The 17,114-nt window shown below is 49.0% G+C and overlaps 1 protein-coding gene across 1 annotated transcript; it reads right to left on the reverse strand.

Moving 5' to 3' along the window:
- Positions 1-3,065: 3,065 nt before the first annotated feature.
- Positions 3,066-16,584, reverse strand: NGDN (neuroguidin). Its single transcript, XM_028701646.2, has 11 exons — positions 16,437-16,584; positions 13,838-13,897; positions 13,665-13,736; positions 11,973-12,110; positions 9,661-9,745; positions 9,499-9,551; positions 7,204-7,327; positions 6,517-6,685; positions 4,846-5,002; positions 3,804-3,867; positions 3,066-3,185 (listed from the first exon to the last, which is right to left on the reverse strand). Exons 1-11 carry the CDS (start codon positions 16,485-16,487, stop codon positions 3,166-3,168), a joined length of 993 nt encoding a protein of 330 aa, XP_028557479.2. The 5' UTR covers positions 16,488-16,584; the 3' UTR covers positions 3,066-3,165.
- Positions 16,585-17,114: the final 530 nt, after the last annotated feature.

Below are 17,114 nucleotides of genomic sequence, written 5' to 3' on the forward strand. Positions count from 1 at the left end.
GTTTTTAGCATGTGCAATTGCTTTATAGATGTTGCATTGCAAGAGGTGCTTCCTAGGAAGAGACTCCTGAAATTTATTATTATTAATACGGGATTGCAGCCTTAAATAAAAAGGCAGAAACGAAGAGCAATTCCACAGAAGTCAAAAAGCAGTAAGGAGCCATCAGAGGGTGGAGGGGCGAAAACCGGGATATTGCGGGTGGGGGGGGGGGACCCAGCGACCCAGATGTATTTTATTTCAAATGGAAAACCCTTATGTGTTTAATGATACCATGCATGGCCTCACACTGGCCCTGTGGATAAATTATAAAATGACTTTGTCATGCGGGCTTTTCATTGCACCCACCCCCCCACCCCCCCGCTTTCCCAATGCTTTTGCACTTGGGGAATTTAACGTACAGACGCGGGATTGGGCTTGCGAGGGGCAGGGTGGGGGAGAAGGGAAGGGGGCAGGGGGAAAAAAACTGCAACGCACGAGAATTTATGAAGAAAAAGAGAGGGAGCAGAGAGGAGAGAAGAGGGGAAACCGGGGAGGGGAGGGGGAAAATAACAACGGACGGACAGCAGGAAGAAGGCAGAAAGACAGAGAGCGATGAGGCTGGGGAGGGGGATGCAGCGAGAAAGAAACTGCAGCAATACATGGCACCAAATTAATTTGAGGACGGGAGCCGGAGGATGCGTGGATGGAATGAAAATGAGGCGGTTGGGGGGGGGGCAAAGAGGAAAGGAGTTGGGATACTGGGGGGGGGGGAGGTCCCTGCAGCACCACCTGGAGGAAAAACCAGTAAGTGCACTGGGATTACAGAAATGGTGGCAGTGGGGTGAGGGCAGGGAGCGATCTCCCAGGAAAAAAGCAGTTTATTCAAAGGTGGTTCTCTCTCTCTCTCTCGAGTATAAAAAGGCCTCGGGTGGACCAGGCTGCAGAGTGGGGCCTCCTCACATATTTAGTATTTTATCTTATTGCATTCACAGCCCCACCTTATTCCTCTGAGGGGCTCAAGGTGCTTCTTCTGGCTGCCCGTTTAATGCCAACGACCACCTTGTGAGGGAGGTTAGGCTGAGAGAGAAAGAGATAGCAACTGGCCAAGGAGCTTCATGGGGCGAGTGGGGATTCGAACCCTGATCTCCCCAGTTCCTATTCCAACGCTTTCACGGCCGCATTTCCCCTTGAGATCTACCAATGCCCCCCTTGTGACTACAGCCTGACCCCCCCAAAAAACCTCTCCCTGCTTTATCCCAGTATTTCATTCCTAAATTTCATTCCACCCCAAAAACCTGCTCATTTTCCCCTTTCGCACCTGACCCCCGCCGCTACTGACCGATATTCAAACCACAAAAGCTTGTAGTCTGCAAGCCCCCCCACTCTCTTGCTCTTTAACCCCCCTTTTCTCCCACACATTCACGCCTCTCCTCGCCCCCCACCCCCATCATAATCCTCTCCCGATAATAAAACCGTGCTAATGAATTAATCTATTTCTCCTTTGCACTCTGGTAAAGGTCGTGGCGGCCGATGCTGACTCAGGAAACCCATGCCTGGGGGTGGGGTGGGGTTTGTGTTTGTGGGGTGGGGGGCGCAGGAGAAAATGGCCTGTGAGCTGAGGAGGGAAATTATGCATGTAGGGGAGACAGAACAATTAAGATGCCCTTGCAATTCAGCCCCCCCACCCCTTGCAAACAGGCCTGGCTCCTCAATCCTGTGGAAATCCCTCTCTAAGCCCTCCCTTCTTCTGTCTCCAGCAGCGCCCCCCCCCAATTCCTCGAGTGTGTCAGGCGATTGATTTCCTCCCTGTGTTTATCGAATTCCACTTAGCCCGATCAGGGTTTAAAGCAGCGGAGGATTCCCCTTCCCGCTCCGGCCCCCCAAAACCAGGTCGATGGCATTGATTCTGCCAGTAGCTCTAAACCAGACAAGCAGGGTGGCGGGGGGAGAGAGAAAAAGAGACGTGGGGATTCCCGAATTAAAAAGAGGTTTCCTTGCTCAAGGGGAGGGGGAAAAGAAAAAGAGATAAAAAAAGAAAGGAGTTGCGAATTTACACGCCTCTTTTGACAGCGAGCAGAGAGGGAGGGGAGCAAGGCACACATTGTGTTGGGTGGGGGGACATGGGGGTCAACATGGGGAGCAGGTGTTAGGAGGGATCGAGTGGTTACGGACCCGACTGAAAAATATATTATTTAACTGTGTTGATTTCCATTCCAAATCAATGGTGTCCCCCATGGGTATCTGGGGGTCGGGGAGACCATCCCCCCTCCAGGTTCCCAGTCTTCATTTTCAAAGGGAAAAAACCAAGTTTCTACAATATGAGGAGAAATGAAAACACTATTCTTATTTATTGCCATCTATACCCCACCTAGGGAAGCGGGTGGCGCTGTGGGTTAAACCACAGAGCCTAGGACTTGCTGATCAGAAGGCCAGCGGTTCGAATCCCCGCGACGGGGTGAGCTCCCATTGCTCAGTCCCTGTTCCTGCCAACCTAGCACTTCGAAAGCACGTCAAAATGCAAGTAGATCAATAGGTATCGCTCCGGCGGGAAGGTAAACGGCGTTTCCGTGCGCTGCTCTGGTTCGCCAGAAGTGGCTTAGTCATGCTGGCCACATGACCCGGAAGCTGTGCACCGGCTCCCTCGGCCAATAAAGCGAGATGAGCGCCACAATCCCAGAGTCGTCCGTGACTGGACCTAAGGGTCAGGGGTCCCTTTACCTTTACTATACCCCGCCTATTTTTCTCCAAGGAGTATACATCGTTCTTCTCCCCCTCATTTAATCCCAACAACCCTGTGAGGTAGGGCTGGGTTGAGAGGCAGTGATTGGCCCTAAGCCCACGCAGGGAAGCTTTATGGCTGAACCTTGGCTCCTCCAAGACCCTAGTAGTGTGACACGCTAACCAATGCACCATACTGCCTCCCTGCTTCTTCTTCTGTTTTGTGCGAGACAAACCAGCCTGCTCCCAGCTTTCTTTCTGATCCTTCCACCCCATGAAAAATCTCCTGCAGATGGGTCTCTCCCACCCTCCCCTCGCAAGATGGAAAGAAAAACACGACAAATATTTTTTGTTTGATGGGGAAAAGGGAAACGAGCGCTTGAGCTTTATTGTTACCAAATCTAACGGATGTGAAAAATCCCAAGATACTGGGGGTTGCAGAGATCAGTCCCAAGTACTGTGAGGGGGTTATCGCCTCTTGCGGAAACCTGGGGTGGGGTAGAACGAGAAAGAGAGAGAGAAAAAAAGAGTGAGTTAGTATAGAGAGGACAGGACGTGTACATGGGTTATCTCATGCAGCTAGACCTCTGTGAGGAACTGACATCAAGAAGGGTGACATGGGGTGAGGGAGAAGACTCAGTGCTACAGAACAGCTTCCGGCAAAGTTTTTTTTGTACCCTCCAGGTACAAATTTTACCAACCTGCTTTTCATCCGGCCACATCAAGCAGCATGCGTTTAAAGCAGTAGCCCCAGCACTTTATAAACAGTTACGGCTTCCCCCAGAGACTCCTGGGAATTGTAGTTTAAGGGTGCTGAGGGTTGCTGGGAAACCCCTACTTCCCCCCGCTACACAGAGCTACAATTCCCAGAGTTCCCTGGAAAGAGGGACTGAATGTTAAAGCACACTGGGAACTGTAGTTCCGGGAAAGGAATAATTCTCAGCACGCTTGACAAACAACATTTCCCAGGAGTCCTTCAAGGAAATTCCTGGCTGCCCAAGAGTGGTATCATAGAGCTTTAAGTGTAGGGTTTCGACAGGGCCTCTGTGCAGACGAGGGTGAGCTGAGGTTCGCCAAGAAAACCAGAATCTTTCAATGGCACTTACCTCTTTTCTGCTTTCCTCGTTTCATGCCAACCTTTTTCTTCTTCTTCCTCTGGGGGCCAGAATCCTGAAAGGCAGGAGTGCGAGGAAAGAAAACATGAAAACCTTACACGGAACTGCAGGCTGTCATCGAACGGCATTTTAAATCACATCTTCTGAGGCACAGCCAGAAATTTTTGAATTGACTGTTAGCTGCTTAAGCAGACCGTCAAGCGACCCTTAGCTTTGTGGTTCACCTACACAAAGCAGGCCTAGCCAAATGTCGTTTGAAAAGTGAATGGCGGGAACATTTTATGGCGCCACCTCTCCAGCAACCAAGTGGGACGGGACACCGGTTCCATCTCCGGGACGCAGGCAAAGCAGCACAATACTGCTTTGTTATTTACAACTAATCCAGAATGCGGCAGCTGGACTGGGGACTGGGAGGGCCGCCGAGACCACGTAACACGCATTGGCTCCCAGTACGTTTCTGAGCACAATTCAAAATGTTGGTGCTGACCTTTAAAGCCCTAAACGGCCTCGGCCCAGTATACCTGAAGGAGTGTTTCCACCCCCATCGTTCAGCCCGGACACTGAGGTCCAGCACTGAGGGCCTTCTGGCAGTTCCCTCCCTGCGAGAAGCAAAGTTACAGGGAACCAGACAGAGGGCCTTCTTGGTGGTGACACCCGCGCTGTGGAATGCCCTCCCATCAAAAGTCACTACCTGACTTTTAGAAGACATCTGAAGGCAGCCCTGTGTAGGGAAGTTTTTAATGTTTGATGCTTTATCACATTTTTAATATTTTGCTGGAAGCTGCCCAGAGTGGCTGGGGTTTAAATATTATTACTGATGATGATGTTGTTAGGCGGCCCCTATTCGCCTCTCCAAGCTACAATTCCCAGAGTTCCCACAGTCGGGAAAGCACTAGAAATTTCCCTATGGAAACACTCGCATCACAAACAATTTCCAGCGAACGCACTGAGTTCGGGAAGCGGGACTTGCATGAATACCTTCCAAATTTCTACTCTGTGCGATTCAGGCAAGAGCCACCCACCCACGGCTCACCTCTCCCGATGGGGCTGCTGCCCCGGTCAACGCAGTGATGTCCCCGAAGTGGGTGAGGGAGCTGAGCTGCGAGCCCAGGTCCCCCACTCGCCGACGGCGCGCCTTCTCCTTCCGGGTCACGTTGAGACGGACCATCATGCTTTCCTCATAGTTTGTCCTGCAGAATGAAGACAAGGGGAAGGCAGGGAGAATTGTTACCAAAACTCAAGGCGACCGGCTTTAGCGGGTACACTGCCTCTGAATGTGGCTGCTCCACCAGCTGCTGTGGACCAATAGAAAGATCTCTCTTGGACACACACACCCTGCCACTCATTTGAACATTGAGATCGTCTTCCTGGCTGGAAGAGCAGCTCAGAGGCGGGACCAGTTGCCGTGGGAACCACAAAGCCTCTCCCCTGATATGAGATATTCAGAGACCGTCTGAGGGGCCACTTCTGGCAGTTCCCAGCACCCCTGAGGTCCGGTCGGCCTTAACTAGGGATTGCGCCTTTAGTGCCCTGTGGAACTCCCTGCCACCAGGGGGTTTGGCAGGAATCAACCCTGCCTACTTTCAGACGTCTTCTGAAAACTGCTTCAATTTTTTTTCTTAAAGCAGCCAGCATATACGGAGGCTCAAAATCCAAAACCCCTGCACTCAACAGGGGCTGGACTAGACTGGCTAACAAGACGACGCTTCGAAAGGCAGTCTCTCCAACCTTCCCACAGGGCCTGTGGCTTTTGCAGCTCTGGCGTGGAGCCCGGAAACTCGATCTCCCAGGACGCTCCACCTTCTGCCTGAAAACAGCCCCCAGAATCCCTTGCAACACCCACAATCCGCTATGAGAAAACCCAAAACCCTCAAACACTGGAGGGGGGGCAGAAGAAGTCCTCTTTTCATACCAGAATCCATGGGTGATGTTTAAACTATGGAATTCACCACAAAATGTAGCGGAGTCCAAACAGGCTAAAGTGGTACCTTGGTTCTCAATCTTAATCCGATCCAGAAGTCCATTACAAAACCAAAGCGTTCCAATACCAAGGCGCACTTTCCCACAGAAAGCAACACAAAATGGATCAATCCATTCCAGACTTTTAAAAGCAACCCCTAAAATAGCAATTTAACATGAATTTTACTATCTAACGAGACCATTGATCCATAAAATGAAAGCAATAAACAATGTACTGCTGTCACACCATCAATCAGTCAATAGCTGAACTGGGTTCCACACAGTCACAAAATCAAAACAAAAAAGAGCCGCAGGAGCAAAAACGCAAAATAAATAGCAAAAACAGACAGACCTCAGCGTAACACTCAAATGGAAGTGTGGCATTCAAAACGGAGCACATTCGGTTTCCGAAAAAAGTTCACAAACCGGAACACTTCCGGGTTTGCAGTGTTTGGGTTCCAAGTTGTTTGAGTACCGAGGCGTTTGAGAACCAAGGGACCACTGTCTTTCCTACCACCGCTGTGCCTCAAAATAATAGTTCTTGGGGTTCACAAGTGAGGACAGCACGTTTGCGGGGTTTCCCATTTGCTGGACCATAGTGAGAACAGGGTGCTGGACTAAGACGGGCCTTGGCTCTACCCAGCCCCAGAGCTCTTCCTGGCTTCTCACAGCCCTTCCACTTGCCCAGACACCCTGGACTTCTGGCTCCTCTCTTCCCTAGGGCTCCCCACCCCTCCAAACTAACCGGTGCTCATCCTCTCGGCTCTGCCGGCTGGCGTGAGCGTAGCGCCCTTCGCGGACCTCCTCCGGGGCATCTGAGTACTGCTCCTTCAGCTCCCGGATGATGGAGCTGCTGAGTGCTCGCTTTTTGGCCTGCTCCAGAAGCTTCTTCTCCCGCTCAGCTTCCGTTTCATCTGAGGCAAAGAGAAGCAACAGTCTGACACGGCCTGACCATAGCTGTCAACTTACGTATTTGAAAGTAAGGGACCAGCCGCCTCGAAAATAAGGGATCATCAGCCAAAATAAGGGATCAACAATTACTTTGATAAAATACATATTTTGTTGTGTGCAAATGGCTTTAGATACCTATTAGGTCCATAAATTACCATATAGCATATATTCAACACAAAAAAACAGCAACAATTTGTTGTTGACAAAGGACAGCTTGACGTAGAAAGGGCCCCATTACCTTCAGTAGCTTATTTAAGGGACATCATCAATAAGGGACAGCAGCGGGACATGGCGCTGGCATAAGGGACTGTCCCACCAAATAAGGGACGCTTGACCGCTATGGGCCTGACGCAGCCAACTACCAGCTGCTCAACTGCAGCCACTTCTGGGGTGGGGCAAGGGCAAATTTGCCAGCACCTCGTCCCAGCTCTGGTCAGCAATGCCAGACCAACCTTCCTCCACCGCCACCCAAATTTCGTACCATAATGTACAGGAACCAGGCGGGGTGGGACGTATTTCCTGCTCCCTCCTTTGGACGCCCCTTTCCCAGAATTCTTTGCGCCGCCAGCGGCTTCTTCATCTTCGCTCTCCTCTGAGTCATCGAGCTGCAATTAAAAGAGGAAAATCACAAGGATCAAGCATTTTTTTTTAGTTATTACCGTGGTACCTCAGGTTACATACGCTTCAGGTTACAGACTCCGCTAACCCAGAAATATTACCTCAGGTTAAGAACTTTGCTTCAGGATGAGAACAGAAATTGTGCAGCGGTGGCGCAGCAGCAGCAGGAGGCCCCATTAGCTAAAGTGGTGCTTCAGGTTAAGAACAGTTTCAGGTTAAGTACAGACCTCCGGAACGAATTAAGTACTTAACCCAAGGTACCACTGTGAATGCCTTCTGACAGGACCTCAATTGGTTCAAGCCCAGGCAAGGCCCCAACCAGCCACATCGACATTTGTTTGCCGTGATTCTTCCCTTTTTAAAATAAACGTTTGGTTGCTGGGATTCTTGAACACACAAGCCTTGGCCTGGTCCACCAAGGCGTTAAGTAAAGGTAAAGGTACCCCTGCCCGTACGGGCCAGTCTTGACAGACTCTAGGGTTGTGCGCCCATCTCACTCTATAGACCGGGGGCCAGCGCTGTCCGGAGACACTTCCGGGTCACGTGGCCAGCGTGACAAGCTGCATCTGGCGAGCCAGCGCAGCACACGGAAACGCCGTTTACCTTCCCGCTAGTAAGCGGTCCCTATTTATCTACTTGCACCCGGAGGTGCTTTCGAACTGCTAGGTTGGCAGGCGCTGGGACCGAGCAACGGGAGCGCACCCCGCCGCGGGGATTTGAACCGCCGACCTTTCGATCGGCAAGCCCTAGGCGCTGAGGCTTTTACCCACAGCGCCACCCGCGTCCCACCGAGGCGTTATAAAATCTTAATTTATATGGTGCATATCTAGCATCCGCTGGGGAGGCACTGTGCAGATGTAACAAGGAGGGCAGAATACAATCAGAATTCAATGCCCAGTGTTTCACAATCTAAAAATGATACGACCCTCTTCATTCTCAGCCAGCATGGCCAATGGCCAGGGGTGATGGCAGGCTGCAGTTCAACAACATACAGAACCCAAGGTGGGGAAGGCTGATCTTAAAATAAATCAAACCCCCACAAAATGGAGCTTGAAGGAAGTGGGAGTAAGAGAGGGGAAGAGTGCCAACAAATACAAGAATTAATGTAGGAACAGGAAAGACCAAAGAAACAAACAAATAATGAAGCTTTTAAGTAGTTTCTTAAAAGGGAAGCTCAGTCGGTAGAGAACGGGACTCTTAATCTCAGGGTGGTGGGTTCGAGTCCCACAATAGGCAAAAGATTCCTACATTGCAGAAGGTTGCTCTACATGAACTTCGTAGTCTCTCTCAACTCTATACAGCTATGATTCTATGAATTGAGACGAGGCACACCTTAACCACTTGGAAATCTTGAAGTCTGTCACATTTTCATAAGGGCTCGTTTAAAAGTGATGCAGAAACGCACACATCAAAAGCAGTAATGATGTAAGAAGAATTGCATTTTTAAAAAATTTCTTAATTCTAAACTAAGAACAAAAAACCCTGCTAGATTACAGAAAAACCTTAAAAAAGGTAAAGGTACCCCTGCCCGTACGGGCCAGTCTTGCCAGACTCTAGGGTTGTGCACTCATCTCACTTAAGAGGCCGGGGGCCAGCGCTGTCCACAGACACTTCCGGGTCACGTGGCCAGCGTGACAAGCTGCATCTGGCAAGCCAGAGCCGCACACGGAACGCCGTTTACCTTCCCGCTGGTAAGCGGTCCCTATTTATCTACTTGCACCCGGGGGTGCTTTCGAACTGCTAGGTTGGCAGGCGCTGGGACCGAGCAACGGGAGCGCACCCCGCTGCGGGGATTTGAACCACTGACCTGACGATCGGCAAGTCCTAGGCGCTGCGGTTTTACCCACAGCGCCACCCGCGTCCCCTAACAGAAAAACCTTACTCAGTTGTAAAGTCCCATGGTAGACAGAGCCTTCTGGTATAAGTATTGCGTTTGGTTGACGTCAGAAGCTCCCCAAAAAGGAAACTACAGAGAACCGGTGCCACCACCGATAAGGCCCTGCCAAACAACAGGCCCCAAACAGGCCCTTCTATTTTGTGCATCTAAAATGAGCAAGGACATGCCACTCCAGACCCATGCCAGCCCACCGCTACTTCTGGCAAACCCAGAAGGCCTTGCTCCTGAACCCAAGCCGCCCCCAGCACCCGTTTGTCATACCTTGCTCAGCAGGTTGCCAGGATTCGGCTTGAACCGCAGTGGGTCGTTTTCGCCTGGAAAGAAAAGTGTCCCGGGATTGCAAATTAGGCTGCACTCTCGGAAGAGCCCCAGGATTGCCTCCCTCCTCCCCACTCTGAAGCTGCGAACGTCCACATGTCTCACCCAGTGCCCCTGTGACGGCCGCCTTCACAAGTTTGTCCACCTGGTACTTCAACTTCTGGTCAATTGGACGCATCTTCTCCAAGACCTGCCAAGATGTCAAGGACAGGGAGGGGTCAGCCTCAGGGTGGATAAAAATCAATGATTTTTTTAAAAAAAAATAATTAAAAAAATGGATTTTTTAATATGTTGGATTTAAATAGTATTTTTCAAATAAAATGCTTTTGGAGGAAAAATCTTTCTAAAGATAGTTTTCTATTTAAGTTACATTACAGGAAATAAGGATTTGTTTTAAGTTTTTCACGTGTGCTAAAACTCAGTCTAAGTTTTTTTTTTAATTGTTTAACCACATCAGTTAACAAATATGGATACATATGCTATAATGTTTTAGTTGAATAAATAGTTTAAATTGTTATTAAGGAAATGATTATTTTTCTCCTTCCAATAAAGTACAGGAGAAAAGTTGTGCAAAAATAAACAGTATTAAACCCCACAATAATTTCATAATTACCTATGTATTTCTAATAGTATAACCAAATGAGGAATTTTTGATAGAATTGTAAAAACTACTATGAAAATTTATTATTCCAAAAATGAAACCTTCATCTGGTTGTAAATCGGCTTTATTTAAATCAAATCCACCCTGGTTAGCCTGCAGCCTTATCTGGAGACAGACCCACAACTCGTGCAGCTCAGCAGTGGGAACAGCGAGTGTCAAATATACAAAGAGTCACCCTTAATCTGGAGATGCTGGTGACCAAAGCAGAGATGTTCCATGCAGAACAAGGGTCTTAACACTGCGCTGAAGACCCTACAACTCGGCCACGCAGGTGGAAAAACCAACAGGTATCCTGCACGCAGGTAAGATTGAGGCACCGTTAGCAGGAGGGAAGGATGGGAGATTGCCTGCTCTTGATGGGGTTACGCTCCCTCTGAAGGAGTGGGTACGCAGCTTGTGGATACTTCTGGGTCCACTGCTGTCCCTTGAAGCTCAGGTGGTCAAAGTGCCTTCCATCAGCTTCGGCTGGTAGCCCAGCTGTGCCCTTCCTCTGGGCAAGGACAGCCTAACTTCTGCAGTCTATGCTCTGGTAACCTCCAGACTAGATTACTGCAATGGGTTATACATAGGGCTGCCTCTGAAGATCGTTCAGAAATAATAGGTAAAGGGACCCCTGACCTTTAGGTCCAGTCGTGGCCGACTCTGGGGTTGTGGCGCTCATCTCGCTTTACTGGCCGAGGGAGCCGGCGTACAGCTTCCAGGTCATGTGGCCAGCACGACTAAGCTGCTTCTGGCGAATGAGAGCAGCGCACGGAAACGCCGTTTACCTTCCCGCCAGAGCAGTACCTATTTATCTACTTGCACTTTGACGTGATTTTGAACTGCTAGGTTGGCAGGAGCAGGGACCAAGCAACGGGAGCTCACTCCGTCGTGGGGATTCGAACCGCTGGCCTTCTGATCGGTAAGCCCTAAACTCTGTGGTTTAGACCACAGCGCCACCTGCGTCCCTCTCAGAAATAATAATAATAATAATAACAACAACAATAATAATAATAATTTATTATTTCCCAAGCCACTCTGGGCGGCTTTCAACAGAACATTAAAAACAGAATAAAACTTCAAACGTTAAAAACTTCCCTAAACAGGGCTGCCTTCAGATATCTTCGACAAGGTTGGATAGTTGTTTATTTCCTTGACATCTGATGGGAGGGTGTTCCACAGGGTGGGCGCCACCACCGAAAAGGCGCTCTGCCTGGAAACTTAAGTAGTGCAGAATTCCGCGACCAGGTTGTTCACCAGGACAAGACAGTTTGAGGATATAAAGCCAATCCTGGCTACCAATTAGTTTCTGGGCCCAATTCAAAGTGCTGGTTTTGACCGATAAGGCCTTCGTTGGCTCAGCACTGCAGTGCCTTAAGGACCACCTCTCCTCACAGGAACCAACCCAGACCCTGCAATCAACATCTTAGGCCCTTCGTCATGTGTCTCATCCATGAGAGGTATGGAGGGCGGCAACACGAGAAAGGGCCTTTTCTGCGGTGGCTCCCCATTTGTGGAATACTCTCCCCAGGCACCTTCATTACATTCCTCTTCCCGGAGGCCTTTAACGATCTGTGGCCTTTAGAAGTGGGTGGGATGTTTCTAACGTATTTCTTTTTTCCTGTGTTATCTATGTGAGCTTTTTTGTTATCTGTCTGGTTAGTTGGCTTCAAGATGCTCTGGGTCGCCCCGGGCAAAACAAAGCAACTAACCAATTCAGTAAGGAATCATCACTGCAAAAGTTTCCCCTATTCCAGGCCTCCTCCCCCCCTCCTACCGTTCTGGTTTCCACCAAGCGCAGCAAGGCGGGGTTGTCAGCCAGGGAGTTCCCCGAAGTTTTTTCCAGGATCAGGTGAGAGAGGTCTTGGAGATAGAGGAGCAGCAGCTGGTCTTTCACTTCCAAGAAACTGAGGCCCTGGGAGTGAGAAAGAGTAAGGGATGGTTTCGTGAAGCGCATGGGAAATCTGGCGTGGCACGGATTCTGGCCATGACAGAAAAGCTAAGGCATAAAGTTCATTTACACAGAGATATCAAGGAAAGACACACGTTATTCAATGTGGTCTGACTTGGTTAAATATATAAATTTAACCAACACCAGCAAGAGAAATTATGGGACATTTTTAACTGGGAAGAAAGACTTGAAGTGAGAGATCAGTGGCCAGTACCTTGGGAATTCAATGGTATTTTCTTTAAGACAGCCTTCTCCCATGCAGGTGCCCCTCCCAGATGTTTTGGACTACAACTCCCATCATCCCTCATGAGAGGCCATGATGGCTGGGACAGGTGGGAGTTGCGAGTCCCATAATACTCATTCGTACATGTAAGAAACCAACCTTTGAAACTCTCTGCCTACTGATTCCAGGCAGGGGCCTTTCCTGTACTGTTTTCAGCACTTGCTAAAAACATTTTTTAGGCAATGCTATCCAGGCATGCCAAATGTTGATGTGTATTTTAATCTGCCTTTCCATTTAAAATTGATTCTGATTATTTCTTGAATGTTTTATCGTCTTTAACATTTATTTAAACTGAAATTTTCATTTTTATTCTGTCTGAAAATGGCTTTGAGGTGTTTGCAAAAAAATAATAATCAAGTGGTGTATTATTGTTTTTGAAATAAAATTAAGTAGAAAAGTTTTGTCCGTATAAACAGGCAGCTTAATATTTACCATACTTTTCGCTCTATAGGACGCACTTTTTCCCCTCCAAAAATGAAGGGGAAATGTGTGTGCCTCCTATGGAGCGAATGCAGGCTCCTTGGCTTCAGCGATAGCAATGCGAAGCCTCCAAAGCGCAGAGGGAGCGCCCCCTCCACGCTCTGAAGGCTTCGCGTTGCTTTTGCCGAAGCCTGGAGAGCGAGAGGGGTCGGTGCGCACCAACCCCTCTCGCTCTCCAGGCTTCAGGGGTAGCCGCCTGAAGCCTTTGGAGCGCAGCGGGAACTTGCGCCGCGCTCCGAAGGCTTCGGGCTCCTTTCGCTGAAGCCAGGAAAGCAAGACTCTCCTGGTTTCAGTCGAGAAGGAGAGCTGCGCAGCGCCCCTTCAGCCAAGCGGGAGGAGAAATGGAAGGGGCTCCGTTTCTCCTGTTGCTTCGCTGAAGGGGTGCTGAGCAGAGAGGGGGAGAATTTTTTCCCCCTTGTTTTCCCCCTCTAAAACAAGGTGCGTCCTATGGTCGGGTGTGTCCTAATCCTATAGAGCGAAAAATATGGTATATATCAAAGCAGTGCCTCATAAAATCATTCCAACTTCAGAATTATAAAACTTGGGGGAAGGCTGCCTTAGCTGAACGCTCTGGGGGTTGAGGCCTGCCCCAAAGCCGAAGCACAGTAACAGGAAGGGCACTCTTCACATGCTCAGAGGCGCCTGCCTTTTTTTGGTTTCACATTACCAAACCAAGAAATGGAGCAGTCACAGAGAAGCCAGGACCAGGTGCGAATTAGGCTCCCCACCCCCACATTCCTCCAAGAACAACTCACCTTCTCCGTGGGGTAGGCCCCTGCCCGAACCTTCTGCGCCAGAGTCTGTACATGATGGGTCACCGCAACCACCTGTACCCCAGCAAGAGGCAAAATAAGAAAGACGGTGAAGCTTAAAGAGGGATGGGAGATGCGATGCCTGCAGGGAAAGGGAAGAGGAAGGTGTCCCTCACCTGGTCTTGGAGGGATTTCAAGAGGCCGAGGGCTGCCGGCAGATCTGCTTCCACTCTCTCCTGGAGCAGGGGGGAAAACAGAAAGGAGGGGAAATTTTCAAAATATGCACCTCTCCCCTCCCAAATCAAGGGGGGAAAGCAAACTGGCCATAAAAATGGTGAACAACCCCAGAACGAACTGCCACAGCTTTTAACAAACCAGAAAGAGCCAGGGCTTTTTAAAAACAAACCTCAACCAGAGCCAGGGCTTTTTCGGCTGTGGCTCCGATCTGGTGGAACGCTCTGTCCCAAGAGACTAGGGCCCTGCGGGACTTGACATCTTTCCGCAGGGCCTGCAAGACAGAGCTGTTCCACCAGGCCTTTGGCCAAGGCACAGCCTGACCCCCTCCTTTGGCAATCCTCATAGAACTCTAGCCCAATTGGTTGCCTTTAATCTGATTGGAATTAATTTTATAATGAAATGATTTTAGAATGTTTTATCATTTTACTGTTGTTAGCTGCTCTGAGCCTGGCTTCGGCTGGGGAGGACGGGATATAAATAAAATTTATTATTATTATTATTAAAGCCCTCCAGATATGGAAGACAAACCCCACCAGGAACAGTCAGCCGCCAGGAACGATGGAGGTTTTGGTCCAAAATCTCTGGAGCGCAGAAGGTCGGGCTTCTCTCCCCCATCAATCTCTCCCCTCCGCCACTGCTCCCAACACCAAAATGCACAATTTCCTCATCTAAAAGGCCTCTCTGTTAGAACCTCACCCCAAAATCCCTTGATAAAGCATATCCAGCATATCCGGACACTGAGGTCCAGCGCCGAGGGCCTTCTGGCGGTTCCCTCATTGCGAGAAGTGAGGCTACAGGGAACCAGACAGAGGGCCTTCTCGGTAGTGGCGCCCGCCCTGTGGAACGCCCTCCCATCACATGTCAAAGAGATAAATAATTACCCGACATTCAGAAGACATCTTAAGGCAGCCCTGTTCAGGGAAGTTTTTAATATGTAACGCTGTACTGTTTTTAACACTGATTGGGAGCCGCCCAGAGTGGCTGGGGAAACTCAGCCAGATGGGCGGGGTATAAATAATAAATTATTATTATTATTATTATTATTATTATTATTATCCGGCCACCGTCACCCACGCCATGGCCCCATCCAGACAAGGGCCCCATCCACACAATGCTTTTAAACCGCTAACTGGAGTTTGTTAAGGGTGCTGCGAGGGGTTAGGGCACTTCCAATTCCCCTTGCAGAGCTACAATTCCCAGAGTTATTTCAGGGAAAACCGTGAGCGGCTGTTTAAAGCACCGTCATCGTGCTTTAAATGTGTGGTGCGAACACGGCCTAGATTAACGCAACACGTTCCATGCCTTAAAAAATGGTTCTGAAACCATTCTGAAATGAGTCTAAAAATAATATATAGCTGCAAATGCTTGCCAATCATTTAAATTATTTCTACACAATTTTACACACAATTTACTTACCGAGCAATACTTAATTATATCAATTCAACCAAACTATATTTTGAATTCCGAAGTCACGTTACAACATCTTAGCACCCCTGATTTTGGGAAGCTGAAATTCTACAAGCCCCAGTAAAGCGTGCACAGAGTTGCACTGCTCCTTTCTAAAGCGAGAATACAGAAGTTTTGGTTTTTTAAATTACGTTTGCTGTTTAGTTACTAACCAACAAAATTAGCTTTAAGCAGTTTCTTCTAGGTATGAGAGTTTACTTACAGCTTATTATCACATCTGTATAAAATCCCCTTTCCCTTCAAAATAGTCCTTAGGATTTCAAATCCTTCATTAAAAAAAATACCAACAGAAAAAATAAGGAACCTGGATTTTTTGTGTGGTTTTTTTTCACACACACACAAACGCCATTTCTACTTTCGTAGAGGTAACGGAGAGATAAATCAAATGAGAACCCAAAAGGTTTTCAAAAGGCAGGACAGAAGAAAAAGAAGAGGAGAAAACTGGACTCATTCTCGCCTACAGGATATCCTACTATCCTCCATCCTAGAAGCCAGTCAGAACCCCATTTGTTAGGATCAGCAGTTGGCAATGGCTTAAACCCTGCATGACATCCTTTAATCAAAAGCATCTGTAAACCACTCTTTTAATATTTAAAATCTCTAAAAGGATCTACTAAGGTACAACACTGAAAAATAAAACCACCATAAAATCAAGAGCAGCGGCATAAAGACCGACAAGAGCGTTGTAAAAACTGGAAATAACATTTTAAATGTCTTTTTTTGTGGGTGGGTGTGCGCGTCGGTAAATGGTTTGTTTTGTTCTTACTGCGTATTTTGCGTTTTCATTTTGCATTTTTATGCTGTGAGCCACCCCGAGATATCCGGTATACAAACTTAATAAACAAACAAACAAACAAACAAACGCGCATACAATAAACAACAGGGTTCAATAATCTTATGGGGCTGGACAAAAAGAAAAAATATATATGCTGGCATCATGAAGCAACTGAGCTGGTGTAAATTCAGGAACGTGCCTGCAAGAACTGAGAGATCAAAGCAAGGCCCTCTGCACATGCTCAGGGGCACCCTTGCCTCGCTTCCCGCCCCTCCCTCGCCCTTTCCCCTTCTTACCCCCAGGTCCAGAGAGGCAGGCGGCCCAGGCTCACTCTCCGCCATGGCCATCGCTCCTGCTCCCACGTGGAAAGGAAGGAGCCTCCAATCATCTGGGGTGGAACACCCCGCCTTCTTTGAGGGCGCGGACCAATCAAAACGTAGCCTCCACCCCCTTCGCGAGAGTTCGGGCCAATGGCCGGAAGGCTTCCGCCCCGCGGGAGGCCCTTCCAGCCAATCGCGCGGAGGACTAGGTTCAAGGCGGAGCCGCGAATGCCCGTGTGCAGAAGAACCTGAGAGTTCCTCGTCAACTTCCGCCTCTTTACAAAGAGGAACGCCCCGTGGCTATAGAAATAACCAATAGCGCCCGAAAGGCCGCCTCCTGCGGGGAAGGTTTGGCCAATGAGGCGACAAGGTTTGGGCCTCTTAGGCAACGCTGGCCAATCAGAGGCACGGAGAGGGGGTTGCGAAGCGAAAGAGAGAAAAGAGGTGCGAGCAGGATTCTATTGAAGAGGGGCGGGGGAGGAGTAGGAGGCGGGGATTCTGATCGCAGCAGCCAATTGGAGCTTGAAACCCGCCCCGCGGGAAACACGTAGCCCAATCAGCGGGACCTTCTCCGATTTACAACTCCAATTCATAAAAGAGTTTTGGGTTGAGAATCGGAGTGGTTGGAATTCACGTGAGTTGCCGGGGGTTGGG

The sequence above is a fragment of the Podarcis muralis genome, chromosome 13, assembly GCF_964188315.1.
Source record: "Podarcis muralis chromosome 13, rPodMur119.hap1.1, whole genome shotgun sequence".
Lineage (NCBI taxonomy): Eukaryota > Metazoa > Chordata > Lepidosauria > Squamata > Lacertidae > Podarcis > Podarcis muralis.